General features: G+C 38.0%; 1 protein-coding gene across 6 annotated transcripts in view; it reads right to left on the bottom strand.

The window, feature by feature from the left end:
• The window catches only part of LOC145987634 (uncharacterized), a 529,186-nt gene that overhangs the window by 268,344 nt on the left and 243,926 nt on the right, over positions 1–16,916 (bottom strand). For all 6 annotated transcript variants that reach the window (XM_083122088.1, XM_083122085.1, XM_083122086.1 and 3 more), the window contains one exon: positions 3,313–3,445. In XM_083122088.1, the coding sequence (XP_082978214.1) occupies positions 3,313–3,445 (133 nt within the window). The remainder of the gene's footprint in view (positions 1–3,312; positions 3,446–16,916) is intronic.

The following is a 16,916-nucleotide window of genomic DNA, read 5'->3' as shown; positions in this document are numbered from 1 at the left end:
AAAGTGGGGCCTGAACCACTATCTGCCTCCACCGGGTATCGAATCCGAGATGTCTTGATTACAAGGTGACGACGCCGCTACCACTACACCACCGGGGAGGACCCTATCTAGTTCCTTCACAGCAGACCTCTAATCTTGGCAATGCAGCTTAAACTTGCCGAACGAATAAAGGCAATTTGCAAATCAATTCCCGATGAAGACGGCATAAGGAACACCAGAACAGAACAGCGAAACGAGAGAAGTCTCAGGGAGAATCGCCATCGAAGCAGAAAACTCAATCAACTCGACTCCCCACAAGGCGCCGGGAAATCCTTTTCTTTCATGAATCTTAAACAACAAGGAAAAAGTTGCTTCGGGAAAGACCTTGGTGCCGTAATAACAAACAAGGAGGCGGTTCCCCCCGCTTCCTACCTCGTCGCCTGTTACTGCAACTGATTTTCGTGGATTTCTATATTTACTGCAGAATCTGTTTCCACGCAATGATTCGACGTTTCCAAGGAGACCGAAACGAAACAAAAGCTGCTTCCTTCTTCGAGATCATTCCTGTTTCCAAGTAATATGCGTGCATTATGCTTATTTTCACACCCCACAGGCTGCAGCCACAGACTCCATGCGATTGGTCGTTGAAGCATAATGTTTCGAGCAATGTCAGAGATCCTGGGAAAAGATTTCGACCATGAAAGAAAATCACATTTTTTGCGTATTTACAGTATTAGCATACAATACTTTTGTTCACACATTTTTGTGGAAAAGGCTTTATCACTTAATATTATAATTAATGTAGAGTATTTCAACATATAAAGTAACATGTAGGTCTATTTTCAAGAAATAACGTATCTAATCTAACTAGGAAAGAAACCATTTCAATCTTCTTCGTCAAAACTCGGACATTCATCTCCATAGCTAAATGAAGAGTCACTTGAAAACTCTTCTAAACCAGAATCTGATACAACAAATTGTTCTCTGTACCATCCAGTGCATTACTAATGTGACTGGAATGCTTTCACATGACACAAGGAAGCAAGAAAGAAATTGTATCTTCAGAAATGAAGGTAAATCAAATACTAAGTATCGGCATATAAGACGCACCCTGTTTCCCAGATTTCTTTTTAATGGTCAATAGTGTGGTATGCGCCGGCAAAGACGGTTCTAGATATCCTGAAGCACACATTTGACCTTTTTCTAGGCACTTTAGGCAGATATAGGTACCAACAATCGAAATAGGCAATTTTAGTGAATGTACAATTACAAACATTTCTGGGTTGTAACGATATCACTGACTTATGATACATTGGAATAGTTACAACCCAGAATGTACTCTGAAACGAAGTGGAGTTCTAAGAAACTGTTCACAGGAACAAAATGGCTTTTGAGAGCTCTACTGAATACTCTTCCAGCAACTTCAAGGGTTCTCTGTGACACGGTGCAAAGGGAATCAGTTTCGTGTCAATTAAATTCAAAGTGACAGGTCGAATGCGAATAATTAATGGCAGAAAGAATCTCTGAGCGGCCTGGAGCAATTAGGGAATGAAGGCGACCACTGTGCGAGTCTCCATGAGGCCGATCTTGTTCGAATTTGCGTGGGAGATGCGTGCAGTGAGCTACCAAGACATGCGTGCCAAGAAAGGTAAGGTCAACCAATGCGGAGAGTTGAAAAAGCATGCGGCCACTATATCGGCAATCAGTATTATGTTTGGACGAACGCCAGGTCACCTCATTGCACTACCAAGGCGCCTACGTACAGGTGGGTCCACCAGAGGGTATAAACGGGCATTGGCTGATGAGAAATGACGCCAAGTGGAAGTCTGTAACTTTTAAAAAAATGCATGTAGAAGCTTAAACGTATGGAATTCGATAGGAAAGTGAGAAATGTAAGTTAGGAAAGTCTTACTATTTCAAAGAAATTAGGAAAGCAGATTAAACCATCATACAGACATGCGACTGATCAAATACGTGCTGTATTGAAACAAACATATTTTCAAATGTGTACTGCAATCATGGTTTATTATCGTTTTGCCCTTACTTCAGGCCAGAATTCTTTCTTGGGGGAGCATTCATGTGGCCAAATATTTGAAGTGTAATCTTTCGAAACTTGTTTTCGGCTTTGAACATTCTGAAGCTTTGCTGAGTGTTCCATAACTACTTTAGGATATGAAGTATTTATTTAAGAGCAGTTCAAACTTCATAGTATATACACAACCATATGAAAATAGTGTTTCTGGGTCCATTTAAAACACTTAACTACTCGTATGTAGTGTTAACGCCGATAACAACTTGCGAAAAATGATACTAATCCGAAATAACTCTAATACATAACGAAACAAAAGATAGCAATGTAAAAATATCGACATTAAAAACAATAACTACAGACGCAAATGAAGTATACTGCTGGACAATGAAAACCGGACACTTTAATATTTGACATCTGAATTGCAATAACAGCTCGCAGGTATATTATAGAATGTTCGGCAGATCATGTAGTACCATATGCACCATTCATAGGCTCGGACTTTGTTTATGCATTCGTACTTAATTCAGTTTCTGCAACATTTAGTTAGCCCTTGTACCAGAGCTTTTATCGACCTATTGCGTTATCACAAAAAATGCAAGTGTCCGGTTTTTTTTGTCCAGCAGTATAGCTCCTCGTAGGTTCCAGACAACGCCAAGGTCAGTGCTTACTTAACACTAACATATTTACACAGACTATTTTGCATTTGTTTGATAACTTGAATAAACAAATAAACAACACAGATTGATTGAATATGTACTCTCTTGTAAAAATTGCACCAATATTTGTTTCCATTCGGAATAGGGCCTACACACCGCCATTCAAAACGTACACACATAACCCCAACTGCCAGTTTAAGTAAAGAATAGGTTCTCAACATTACTAATCTATGGCGCAAAATAAATCCACAGAATTTAATAACAATGAACACATCTTCTGGGTAAGATTTAAACTTCAAGAACTTGATGAAATATCCATATGTAGGCAAAACTATGACGAAAATGAATAAATCGAATTCGGAATAAATAAAAATAAAAGAAACATCACGTTATTATTTCTTGTAAACTGCCATCTAGCGATGAAGGTCAAATAAATAAGCTAACCTCTTAATAGATGTCTCTAGTGTCGGTCAGTGCAGACAAACTTCGCACAATGAAACGAGGAGATGATCATCTAGGAAAAATGAAGTACACGTCTATGGATATCAAGATCTTTCGTGCATAAAACTGTTGCAAAGACGAGAAAAGTAACTTCAATAAAACGTTAAGGTAAGGCTATTTCGCCTGAAACAATCTAGCACTTACCTTAAGCCAGTCCCTTAGCCAAATGACGTCAGGTTTAGGGTCTCCTACAACTTCACACAAGATGATAACTGTGTCCCCTTCTATTGCTTCGCTGGACCGCGGTTTGGTAACAAACATTGGAGCTTTCGAGTATCTGAAAAGAAACAACGAATTGGTCAATTGAATCGATCACACGAATCGTTGTAACCAACAGAAAGTAAATCTCACAGACACAAAAGAAATCAGCAGTATTGCTTTCTAACACGTTGTTCTTATAAACAGGAAGCTTCACGATTGTACACGATAAACGGTGCAAATAATATCACTACCATACTCTTAAAGCTAACAAAAACATTTTCCGTACTTATATCGGTGTCATCAAAAATGTTGATAACGGAGTTGTTCGCGTGACTGATTCAATACAAAGTTCCTTTCCTCATTATTTTGCATTTGTATTCTGGCCAGTTCTCGTGATTTTATAATCTCTAGGTTAATGTCGACGATTAAGAAAAAGGATTAGGGAATTAAGGAACATAAGATTTCAATCATCACCCGCACGTTTCATAGCATGTTATTCCAACAAAAAAAAATCATTGCTGCATATGGATGATAAACTCGAAGCTCTTGACCGCATTAAGTCGCTCAATTAGAACTCTCCGTCAGATGGCAGGCCAGTCGATGAAACATATTACAATAACCACGTAACACGGATATTCAGTGGTAACTTGAAATGCAATCGGTAGATTATAATTTCTGTATCAAAGTAAAAAAAAAATATTGTATTTTTACACTGAGTAGCATGGTGAAAGAGACAATATTAGTTTGGGAAATGAATTATTATTAACGAGATAAAACTTGCGCTGGTGAGTTCCGATAAGAACCCTACAACACAATGGTTTAGAACAATTCGGTAGATGGTTCTGGTCAACGATTCATACATGTACAGTGGGATCCACTAGTATTGCTCGACAAATTGTCCAAGACTATTTTCATTAATTTTTCTCTTACATCCTATGTGTTTTTAAGCGATGAATTTTTATATACATTGGTGCAGAAGTTGTCAACAGCTTGTTTTGAGTTTCCTTTTAATATTTGGAGCTCTTATTGGGTCAATTAAAGTGCACGAACATGGTGGTGGACAATTTGCACTGTAATACTCATGGATCCCACTGTACTACATAGGGAGTTTATGATGCTGGTTTATTCTTGATTTCATCACGCGTTTTGTTTGAGTAGGCAATTTACCTCACTGAGCAATGACTTCACTTCTGAGTAATTATTACTATTACTGAAAAATTGTTTACTCGTTTAAAAGTAAATAAAAAAAAACCTACTATGTGCCGTTATAAAATCTCTCTTTCACTCTTATTTTGGCAAAGTTTCATGTTCTTACAGTAATCAGAATAAGAAGTACACACACACATGTACGAATACAGTTAATCGAAGTTCGGCACAGGATGTTTCCTCATAGAAGGTGAGAGTGAACCGCCCCTCATAAAACGAACAGCACGCTGTAACATGGCAACGCAAAGCTTAATTTATGTGGGAAACATCTATACGACCTTTTCCAGGACGCCATGTTAGAATAGCTGGCCATCTGCCACGAACAAGTGGTCCAACAGGATCAGTGTTGCCAACTTGTTCAGTATGGCGTAAATATTAACTTTCCCCTTCTGACTGTATAGTGCAACTTTTAATTTAGAGCCAGTGGCCGATCACCCAACGACATAAGTTTTGCACAGTAGTAAATCTGATTACCAGCGTGCATTTGTTAGCTTGCACAGAGCAGGGATTACTAAGGTATTAAAGAAAGGAGGATTCCCTGATAAATTAATAAGACTGATTAAAATTACTTTAGAAAATACAACAGCTGGAGCCATGGTGCAGGGTGAAGTCTCACCAACTATTAAAATTGAAACAGGGGTGACACACTGTCCACTTTAATTTGTATTATTATTGTGCTACATAATATTATCGGCCCACTGCAAAAACGGGGGAGCATATTCTACAAAACAACTCGGATACTCGCTTATGCTGATGATATTGTGATAATATCACGGATCCTTGCAGATCTTAAATGCACTTTCTTAAAGATAGATAGCAAATCCAGCGAAACTGGACTATTAATTAATTAAACGAAAACAAGATACATGCAGTGACGTGCACTGAGGAGTAGCTAGTCTAGCAGAGATAGATTAATCAATCTCACATCTCTAATTATTTTAAAATCACAATATTTATTGTCTTGTTCAAGCCACAGTTCATATGCAACACTTTCTTTTTCTCGTGCTTCTCGTCCCTCGGTGTGATCCGCGGACAAAGCTGGCCTAGCTCGCTCTTCCTCCGCCTCACAGTTCCAGGTAGAAACGGGTTTCGGAAGGGAAAGGGAAGATTTCTGCCTCTACCTCCCTTGCCCCCTCGCCTCCGCTGCAATGGTTGAAAGCCCGTGCTTTCAGGTCCTCCAGTCTATCTCCTATAGGACAGATAGGGGATTGGTTTCCCTTCGATTCCTTTGTAAATGCTCTAAGAAACTCAAAGGAAAATTTTCTGCAGTACTTATGTTCTCTGTATTTACACAACCTTTTACATGTTGTACATTGATTGATTGATTTAGTTTATTTTACTTCGCGTTTTGTGCCTCTTGGCTAATTTTGCGAAGATGGGGATGAGTGATGAAATGATGAAATTGATGAATGGACATTCACAAACAACCAAGCTCGACCGGGATTCGAACCCGGGACCCTTGGCGTCGCAGCGCGATGTGCTAACCACTCGGCCACAGGGTCGGGCTACATGTTGTACAATATGTATGTATAATATGTGATGTAGTTTTATTATTTATGAAATGAGAACGTGTTATGTGCAGACAATAATGTTATGCTTTCTTTCTTTTTTATTTTTGTAAATTTTTCTTTCAAATATGGAATATATAATGATTAAATTACAAATATTTGCTCAGACTCTCTCTCGCTCTCGTTTTAGTAGTGTTTTATTTAAATATACTAATCTCTTGGCCTCCAACAGATGTATTTATTTGGGCAAGAGAACGGACATTAATACCTGTATTGTTGTTGGGTTGGTTTATTTTACTTCGCTTTTCTGCCACATTTGGTTATCGCGAAAATGAGGATGATGTGATGAAATTAGTGAAGGGACCTCGAATAATCCACGGCGGGATTAGAATCCGTGATGAGTGAGCATTCTTGTCCTATGTGTTGTACTCTGCAGTGAATAATGAAATAATTTGAAATGAAATATGTATCTCAGAACTCAAAAAGCCAAATGAATGTTATTGAAGAAACTACAACTACACAAAAGTGTGATTTGTTACCCGTTTTGTTTCTGTGCATAAAGTGGACTTAAAACACCAAATCAACCAACCATGGGGGGAGTGGTTATCACAGCGCGCTACGACACCAGGAGGTCCGGGTTCGAACCCCGACCTAGGCATGGGTATTCTTTGTGTTTGTACCTTCATTAATTTATCGTATCATCTTCGCAATTAACCAAATGTGAGAAAAAAGCGACGCTAAGTAACAAAAATCAATTCAAATCATTGATTGATTGCTTGATATGGTTTATTTTACTTCGCTTCTCCGCCACACTTGGCTAATCGCGAAGATGATACAATATAATTGATGAAGGAACACAAACAAAGAATACCCATGGCCAAGCCGAGATTCGAACCCAGGATCTCTCGTTTAGTAGTCAAATCAAATCTTTTTTATTTTCAAATGGGGGTGAGGGTTACGTGTACATTTTTAGTAATCATTCATCATTTTGCAATCTTTTCCTGATGTTGACGTTCTATTTTAAGGTATACTGAGCCCTAAAGGGGAGAGGGGTATGAGCCACACCAACCTCCCCCTCCCTTGAGCACGCCACTGATTGCTACCCCAAGTGTCGACGTCACCGCACGTCACTGGATACATGAAAATGTCCAGGTCGCCAACCTGACGAAAGCCTGTGGTTCTGATTGTAGGCACATATACTGTTTTGAAGAAGTTTCCACTTTAACCTACATTGGAGCCTTTCTACATAACAATCTACAGAGCATTCCCTGACATTCGCTACGAGAGTCGGCGGCAAGCGACCCGGCGTCAGCGATTGTGTTTCCCGATGAACGGGTTTGCAACAGTCGCACGCTACAGTCTCTTTTTTTCGCTCTCTTTCCCTTTCTGTTGGCGTTGCAGACTGACGCCAGTATAATCCTCCCTCGGAAGTTGTGTTGTGTTGTGTCCGTGTGTTGAAGATTGTGACTTAATATGGCACCACAAAAATTTACATTACAACAAAGGTTTTATCTTGTCGAGTGTTACTTCGGAAAGAGGAATTGTGGAGAAGTGCGACGACGTTTTGCAACGAAATTTCCTGGTGTTCCCGTTCCACATAGGACCACTATATTAAACCTCGTAAAAAACGTTTAGAGTAACAGGGTCAGTTCTGAATAAAAGTGGAAAGAAAAACGCACGCGTACTTACTGAGGAAGAACTCTATGAGATAGAACATAGGTTAGAAGTCTCCTCGGAAATCTATCCGCCGCCTCTCACAAGAAACGGGTATTTCAAGAACCACAGCATTTAGAGTCGCTAAAATTCTTAAATTTAAGCCCTAAAAATGAAAGTATATACAAAGACAATCCGCACACCATCCGTGAGTTAAAAGACAGTATTGTACGAGAAATCGGGAGAATTACAGTAGACGAACTTGAACGTGTAAATGCCAATTTCCTTCGATGATGCCAGGAATGTGTTGGAGCAGAGGGACATTTTCAACACCTTCTGTAGTCACGGTTAGTACACTATATGAAAACTGTAATTTTAATAGCCGACTCTAGCGACTGTCGCGGACCCCGTTCGCCGGGAAAGACAAGCCCTGCCACCGGGCAGCTTGCCGTCGAGTCTCGTAGCGAATGTCAGAGTCTGTATTTTTCGCTGTTGTTGTTCGTGTGTATATCATGCCCCTGAATGATAACTGTGAGAAATTATCTGTGAGACATAATAATCATATTTACTTCTTCTTCTTCTATTGCACTACAGCCCTTGGTGGGCTCTGGCATCCCAAACATTCTTCCTCCACATCGTTCTGTCTTGAGCTACATTCTTCCAGTTAGGTACATTTACCCTTTTCAAATCATTCTCAACCGGATCGATCCATCTTCCCCTCGCTCTTCCTTTCGGCCTTGTTCCCCATAGTTTCTGCTTTAATACCAAGCGTGGTACCCTGTCCTCCTCCATTCTCATCAGATGTCCTGCCCATCTTAAACGTTGTGATTTGATGTATTCCCAAACATGTTCAAGATGGATCAATTCCAGGATTCTGCAGCGTAAGCTATCACCGGTCTGATGAGTGTCCTATATAGTCTTAAATTGTGTTCTTGGAGAGGCTTTTGGATTTCAATAATTCTATATGTGCATAACATTGTCTGTTTCCAGCCTGAATCCTGTGGTTAACTATTTCTTCTTCTTCTACAGAGCATTCCCTAACATTCGCTACGAGACTTGGCGGCAAGCGGCCCGGCGGCAGCGCTTGTCTTTCCCGGCGAACGGGGTCCGCGACAGTCTCTAGAGTCGGCAATTAAAATTACAGTTTTCATATAGTGTACTAACTTTGACTACAAAAGGTGTTGAAAATGATGTCCCTCTGCTCCAACACATTCCTGGCATCTCCAAAGGAAATTGGCATTTACACGTGCAAGTTCGTCTACTGTAATTCTCCCGATTTCTCGTACAATACTGTCTTTTAACTCACGAATGGTGTGCGGATTGTCTTTGTATATACTTTCATTTTTAGGGCTTAAATTTAAGAATTTTAGCGGCTCTAAATGCTGTGGTTCTTGAAACACCCGTTTCTTGTGAGAGGCGGCGGATCGATTTCCGAGGAGACTGTTCTAACCTTTGTCCTATCTCATAGAGTTCTTCCTCAGTAAGTACGCGTGCGTTTTTCTTTCCACTTTTATTCAGAACTGACCCTGTAACTCTAAACTTTTTACGAGGTTTAATATAGTGGTCCTATGTGGAACGGGAACACCAGGAAATTTCGTTGTAAAACGTCGTCGCACTTCTCCAATATTCCTCCTTCCGAAGTAACACTCGACACGATAAATCCTTTGTTGTAATGTAAACTATTGTGGTGCCATATTAAGCCACAATCTTCAACACACGGACACAACACAACTTGCGAGGGAGGATGATGCTGGCGTCAGTCTGCAACGTCAACAGGAAGGGAAAGAGAGCGAAGGCAGGGAGAGCGAAAGAAAGAGACTTTATCGTGCGACTGTCGCGGACCCGTTCATCGGGAAACACAATCGCTGACGCCGGGCCGCTTGCCGCCGACTCTCGTAGCGAATGTCAGGGAATGCTCTAGTACCTGAAGAGAAGCGCTGCTGACACTCGCGAGAACTCGGGAAGTTTCGCCGATAACTCGTACACACACACTCGATAAGCTTTTTGCTTTTTACGACTTTCATTATAACGTCTTAAATATTAATAAACAAAATAAAATATATTCATCAGTCTTCACATACTGCTTACAGTAATTGCAAGGGCTTTAACTTCGTTCTAATCTTTTGTAGTCCTAATGGTCGATCACTAGAGCCACATACCGAATCGTTCCAAATCACACTCTCATTATTCATCAAGTACACAATAGTACACACAGAACTCAAAGTGTGTCAATTGACACACAAAAGTGCATCATTTTTTTGACTCCAATGACACATTAAAAATGCATCAAACTGAAAGATGCACCTAAATGCATCAAAATAAATGTGTCAAATGATTCACTAAAATGCATCAAACTGAAAGATGCACCTAAATGCATCAAAATAAATGTGTCAAATGACACATTAAAGTGGATATTTCGTTTGATGCACCTAAACGTGTCGTTGGAGTCAAAAAAATTGATGCATCTTTAGTGTGTAGAGTGACACATTGAAATGCATCAATTTTTTTCTTTTTCTTGCTGATGCAGGTTGCATACCTGCAAGGGAAAAGTTCCAATACATTTCTCCACTGTAAAAAATATTTCACTTTTCAAACACTCTCTTGAAGCACTTCACATTTAATGTGCTTCAGTAGTGTTGTATATGCTGAAAAAGTGATGGAAAGGAATATTGACAATATTATATAGTCTTCAAGTGTGTTAAGTGCATTCTATAAATTATTTTATCATTTATAGTACACTTCCCACATTTAGAACATGCTGAAAACACTTCTTAGTACACAACGAAAGAATTTATCAGTAGTGTAATATTTTAGGTGGAGGGAGCTTAGTGTAAATTTCTCTAGTGCATGGTAATGGTGGTGCTAAGCTACATTTAATTTAAAAATTGGGCTTTTCTTGTTCACATTTGTGCATATATAAATACACCTTTCTGTTTCAAAGTGGCATGGCTGGTTATATGTGCAAATTTTGAATTGAATATTGAAACTGAAATGACACTTTCAGGAGATATTGAAAATAACTTTTGCACAAAATGAGAGATCATAGCTGAAAAAAGAAAGTAAATAAATTTTCCTTCTCATTTAATCTACATGTTTATGCCTTATCGTGTATACATGCAGATTAACAATCACAGAATAAACCAAATAGGAAAAAAATTCAATTATGAACAAAAAATAAATGATGCAGGAGTAAAGAATCATTGTCATTAAACAGAAAAAAAATCAACAACCTGTAACCTAAAATTAATATAAAACACAGAAGCACTATGAATACCATTTTCAATCACCACACCATTGTTGCTAATGAACAATAAGAGAAACTTAGGTGCAATTCATAGTAACAAATGATACAGAAGATCCTGAGACAGAACATTTATTGTTTGTCACAGATACACTGGTGCTTAATGCATAGTCTGCTTTCAATCCTTGAACTTCTCACATAAGATAGATGACTTGAGGTGACAGTCTGTCTTTATGGCCTAATAGTATACATATACTGGACTAATACCATACGTGTAGCACAACGTTTGGCGTAGTCTAATTCAAAACTATAGAATATGTCAACAAGTGCATAGATAAATGTTCGTAAAGTGACACACTGCACTTTCTAGCATCTGCAGCTACCGGGACAACATTCCTTCCACTAATAGTGCCAGATAGGGTGCTTCTTTCTCAAAATCTTTTGTTACCAAATGGTGATACTTCCTGAAAATAAATGAAGCATGCATAAATATCATATTATTTTCTTGAATTTAATTACAAAACATCACATTTATTCCTGATCAAGTATTATCCAATTAAAACAATCTCTCTCTCGCAATGAGACTTAATGTCCTGACTATGCATCAACCCACAAAAAAAGAAAAAAATACATGGTAGAACAATGCCCTCAAATGGCTGTTGTACACTGACATTAAATTTGACTTATTTAATATCTGCCATGAACCAAGAACACAAATCATCACCATGCTTTGACATTCAAGCAGATCCCTGTACCAATTTGCTTCCCTTTTACCTACACTAAATTCCATGACTCCACATCCCTTTGAGGGGTCAAGGCCTGCCAGACAGACAGCTTTTCATTGGATAATATGTGCTTAACGCATTGTGTACCATCAGCACTGTTACTGGTGTTCAAGCTCATAGTATTTTATTTATTGCATGTAGCTCCCCAACTGTTCTCATGATGTTGGGTTAATACAGACCTTTGGAACTCCAAAGAGTTCAAACCAAGAACCACTCATATTAAAGACAACAGCAGTAACCAACAATTCAGCTCTTCTATTTTACTAATCACTACAAAATATTTAGAATCAAACTAGTCAACTTCTACCCCTTTAGCATATTCCTTTCACTGTTCCTCCCCTCAACTACAGCAATTAAAGTTTGTATGCGCTTACCTTTGATGCATGAAGACGGGTACACAAAAACACTCCTATACAGGCCAGACTTGAACCCGAAACTCATCACAAGAGCACTTTCTCCTTTATGTTGCATGTCTTTGCACAGGGCCAAGAAAATATTGATGTGAAGTTACTGTAAAACAAAACAAATACCATATTTACTGGTATGAAACAGAGAACATTCAAGGTTTATTTAAATTAGCACTGGGAAAATATTACCATACCCAGGTGGTGTAAATATAATAGCAATAATATTCTTTGTAAAACTATAGAGGAGACAGATTCTGAAATATATTTATAAGCCAAAACAAAGTGATTAAAGATATAGCACACTCAATTTAGTTCATTTATATTACTTTTCTGTTCATAAACGTTTATCCTATACATAAAAAATTGATTTAAAAAATACAAGACTAATTTTTCCTGTTTATATCATATAATATGATTGCGAAACAGTCAACACTTTATCACAGAGGAACATTACTTGGAGCTTTGAAAATATAATAATTAGGGACTTATGTGAGACTAAAACAGATGAAGAGAATGCATGGTTTTGAATTATGTAATTTGTATATGAATTACAATTGGAAACCCTTCATGATTTATCTCTCTTTTCTTCTCTTCCCTCCCCCTCTCACTCTTTTCTCCTTTCCATCCCACCACCTCTCTTTCCCTCACAAAAGGATAGAAAATTTGAGAGGGAGAGAGAAAGGCAGACGGAGGGCTCACTCTATCACTCTCCTCTTCTCTCTCACTCTTTTCTTCCTTCTCTCTTTCCTTTTTCTGTTCCTTCAGAGAAAGGATGACTGTCTCACACACATATTTCTCTGTCTGTCTCCCTCTAGGAGAGAAGAAAAATGGAAGAAATACAGTGAGAGAAAAAGTGAGAGGAGAAAGAGAGAAAGGGAAGATGACACACACACACACACATATTTCTCTTTCTCTAAATGAGTCACACACTCTCATGCATATGTGTACACACTCTCATACATATGTGTGTGTGTGTTGGAGAGAAGAAAAATGACAAATCCAGTGAGAGACTCAGAGAGAGAGAGAGAGAGAGAGAGAGAGAGAGAGAGAGAGAGAGATAAAGGAGAAGAGGGAATAAAAGACATGAGTGAGGGAAGGAGTCTATTTCTCTCTGACAAAGAGAGAGGCTGAATAGAGAAAGCAAGTGGAAAGAAAAGAGAAAAGAAAGGATGAAACAAAAAGAAAAAACAAATAAAAGGAGAAAGAGTTCTCTCTGCTCCTCTACCACTTTCCATGACTAAATGTCATTGTAATAATTAAATTTCCAAGTCTTTGATATGTATAAAAGTTTGTATGTTAACAGAAAAAAATACCATTCCATATCTCAAGCAATTAAGAAAGTGAAAGAGAATATACATGACTGTTTCTCGTGTATGCCATTATCTATGTATAGTTAAGTTACTTAAAATAATTTATCACTTGCACAAAAAAATATTTAATGGTGTATTCTGGAGTTTCCATCTGTGGATGACAGTTTGTATTTAAAGGTGGTAGGAAAAATTTAGAGTCAAAATTACTTTATGACTTAAAAATGCATATTCCACATGTCATTAGGATAATAGGCATTGCTACAGACACTTTTGAAAGGAAGCATAAAAAGAGGTAATATGCACAAATAGATAAAAAAAAAAATAAAAGAGGCAAGATATAGTTATTGCACATTAAGCAGTATAAAAGCAAAATTAAACAGCAAAATTGACATGATATTCTTCTATAAGTATAAAAATAATTTTCCACAAGAGAATTCCACTACTGAAAGAGAGAGAGACAGACTACAAACATTAACAGTTAAGCATATTGAATTAACCTGAGTCTCATTTATAAAGCTGGTATCAAAGGTATGAGGGGGTTAAGATCTGATCATTATGTCATCCAATAAGAAGCTATTCAGATTGTGAGTGATGTTATGAGTTATCCGGATTTTTGAAAGGAGGAGGGGTACATATGCTTATTTTTATTAATGAGCCCTCAATTTGCCATTTTTTCTGCCTATGATGTTTTTTTAACATTTTTTAAGGAATACTGAGCAAAAGAGGTGGTTATAAGTTGTGACCCCCACCAACCCCCTTTTGATATGCCACATGGATGTTGTGTAAAGCAGTTTAATAAATCTGAGCCTTAAATGTACCTAATGTTGAAGCGAAGGAAATATATTCTGAAGACAGTTTAAATTAATTCAACTTTGACTACTTCTATTTATATTTGTTAACTCGCAAGTCCAAATTTCAAACACGAGGAACACTTTCATCATGGTAAATTGTCTACGGAAAGTGAGATCTTCTTATCACTGATTGATTTGGAAATGCAAATATAAATGTTTCAGATAACAATATGTAACACACACTTACCTATTGCATCCTTGGTGGGTAGATATCCACAATAAGCACAGAATAATCCTTCTTCAGTCGAATCATATGCCTCACAATTCTCTGCACGACAATAGCTTCTGAATATTTCTCTCTTGTCTTCATGACAGGAACAATAGGTGCCTTAAGAATAATAATAAAAGAAACTTTTGCATGAGAACTAGTGATATCAAAACAAAATACTAGTTGAGTATATCAATTTAATGGCACAGTTAAGAATAATGAACAACAGACAAGTAGCATTTAATTATTTTTTTTTATAAAGTCCTAGGATGATCATTTCATTCCTAATTACTAAGATGAGTGAAGTATTGTTTAAAGTGATGTTAGTATGGAATGTTAATTCGAAATTATCCATTGTCTAGTTCTTGAAACTACACTGGATATGGAAAATATCCAATTAATATTGCGTGCTAATGTGGCGCGCCCAAGGAGAGTTATTGGTGGGGGTTATAACCCCCTTTCGCCTGCACTTAAAAAAAAAGAACACCAGACGTATGAAAAGATGGCAAAATGAGGGCGGACCACAAAAAAAAGTGCGCATGCCACTGGTAGAACCATTGTCTCTAGCATTCATGGATTTTTTAATATAATATTTCTTATCTTTCACATATATAAGGTTAAGATATTCTAGATTTTTATTACGCCTACTCCTCTTTTCTAAAAGAAAAAAAACAACATCCAGAATGTGTAAATGCCTCTCGTTCGTTTCCCTATTTCTTTTCCCCTCTCTCGCTTCCCTATTTCTCTCTCTCCCATGTACTCGTATTTTTTCCCTTTACCCTCTCCCTCGGTTCTTGTATTCCGCTCCCCCCCTTCCTCTTCGGGATATGTCTGTGTATCTCTTCTCTTTCCTTCACTCTCTGTCCGGTTCTTCAATTCTCTTCCTTTCTCATATTCTCTGCCGCTTCTTTCATCTATTTTTTCTCTCCTTTAAAGCACTTCTTTCTTATGATGACATGGGAACATGATGTAAATATGTTCAAAATCTCCACATAAGAAAAAGTGTTTTAAAATAAATAAAAGAAAGGGAGAGGGAAGAAGCGGCAGAGAATGTGAGAAAGGAATAGAATTAAAGGGTCAGACAGAGAATGAAGGAAAGAGAAAATAGACAGATAAAGATAAAGGAGCGAGTCGGGCACACACACGGTGAAGAGAGAGAGGAGGAGGAGGAGAAGAGAATTGTTTGAATTGTTGGTTTTAACTCCACTTTATGTACAAATAGGGTGGTCGGAACGGACCTATAGTTTAAAGCGTGATCCCAACCACTGCGCAATGTGTCTGCAGCAGGTATCGAACCCGAGATCCTTTGATTACAAGCCAATGACGTAATCAGCCATCGGGAGACCGAGGACAAGAGAGAAAAGAGGCAGAGTCAGAGACAGACGGGCGAGAGAGAACTAGAGAAACACAAGAGAGATAAAGCAATAGAAAAACGAGCGAAATAGAGAAGCAAGAATTGGAGAGAATGATATATATATATATCTGTGGAGATAGTAAAGAGAGAGAGAAAGAGGAACAAGTAGAAAAGAACAAACAGAAAAAGACAGAGAAAGAAATATGAAAATGGAGAAAGAAATAGATGAGAGAGAGATAGAGAAATATAGAAGCAAAGCAAGCGAAAAGAGGCAGGCAAGGAAGAGGAATAATGAGAGAGAGAGAGAGAGAATAAAGAAGAAACAGGCCGAAAATGTGAGGGTAAACATAGGGAAATAAATGCTCGAAAATAGAGGAAATAAACAGGAAGGAAGAGATACTAAAATGAGAAATGAAGATTTGAAGGTTTAACGGAAAAGAAATAGACAAAAACGTTACAAACAAAAGGGAGAGAGTAATGAGAAGGCAGTTTTTTTATTCCAAAAAAGGAATGAGGGGTCAAGTGACCGCGAGAGAGAAAAAGTGTGCTTTCTGCCATTTTGAAATTTTATATGCCTGTATATTTGCTTCACGGCACTGGGATTGTCCGCAATGACAAAAATAAATTAAATAGGCAGAGAACAAAAACAAGGAAGCATTGAACTCTCACCTAACACATAACTTAGTTCTTGCAACTATTTAGATAACAACGAAGCTTAATGTGAAACTATTATGCTATGGTAAATAATGGGCCCTGAAGCTAATCTCCCATTTTGGTGTAATCGTTGGGTCTGACCAGGTTCTTTCCTTTATTCGAGCGTTTATAATTAGGCAGTTAAATCAGAATTTCAGCGAACAAAAAAAAAACATATAAAATGAAATTGTAGAAAACATGCATAAATACTTACTTTTCTTACTCCGAAAATCTGTGGTGGTTGTTCGTTCTCTCCTGAATCTGCACAGTACACAATGCGAATCGAAGCACTACCGAAACACGTGTCACGAGAAGACGCCAACCAAGCGAA

Source organism: Lepisma saccharinum, chromosome 5, assembly GCF_977018435.1.
Source record: "Lepisma saccharinum chromosome 5, izLepSacc3.1, whole genome shotgun sequence".
Taxonomy (NCBI): domain Eukaryota; kingdom Metazoa; phylum Arthropoda; class Insecta; order Zygentoma; family Lepismatidae; genus Lepisma; species Lepisma saccharinum.
The sequence above is the reverse complement of the archived record's forward strand: the minus strand, read 5'-3'. Positions and strand labels throughout refer to the sequence as shown.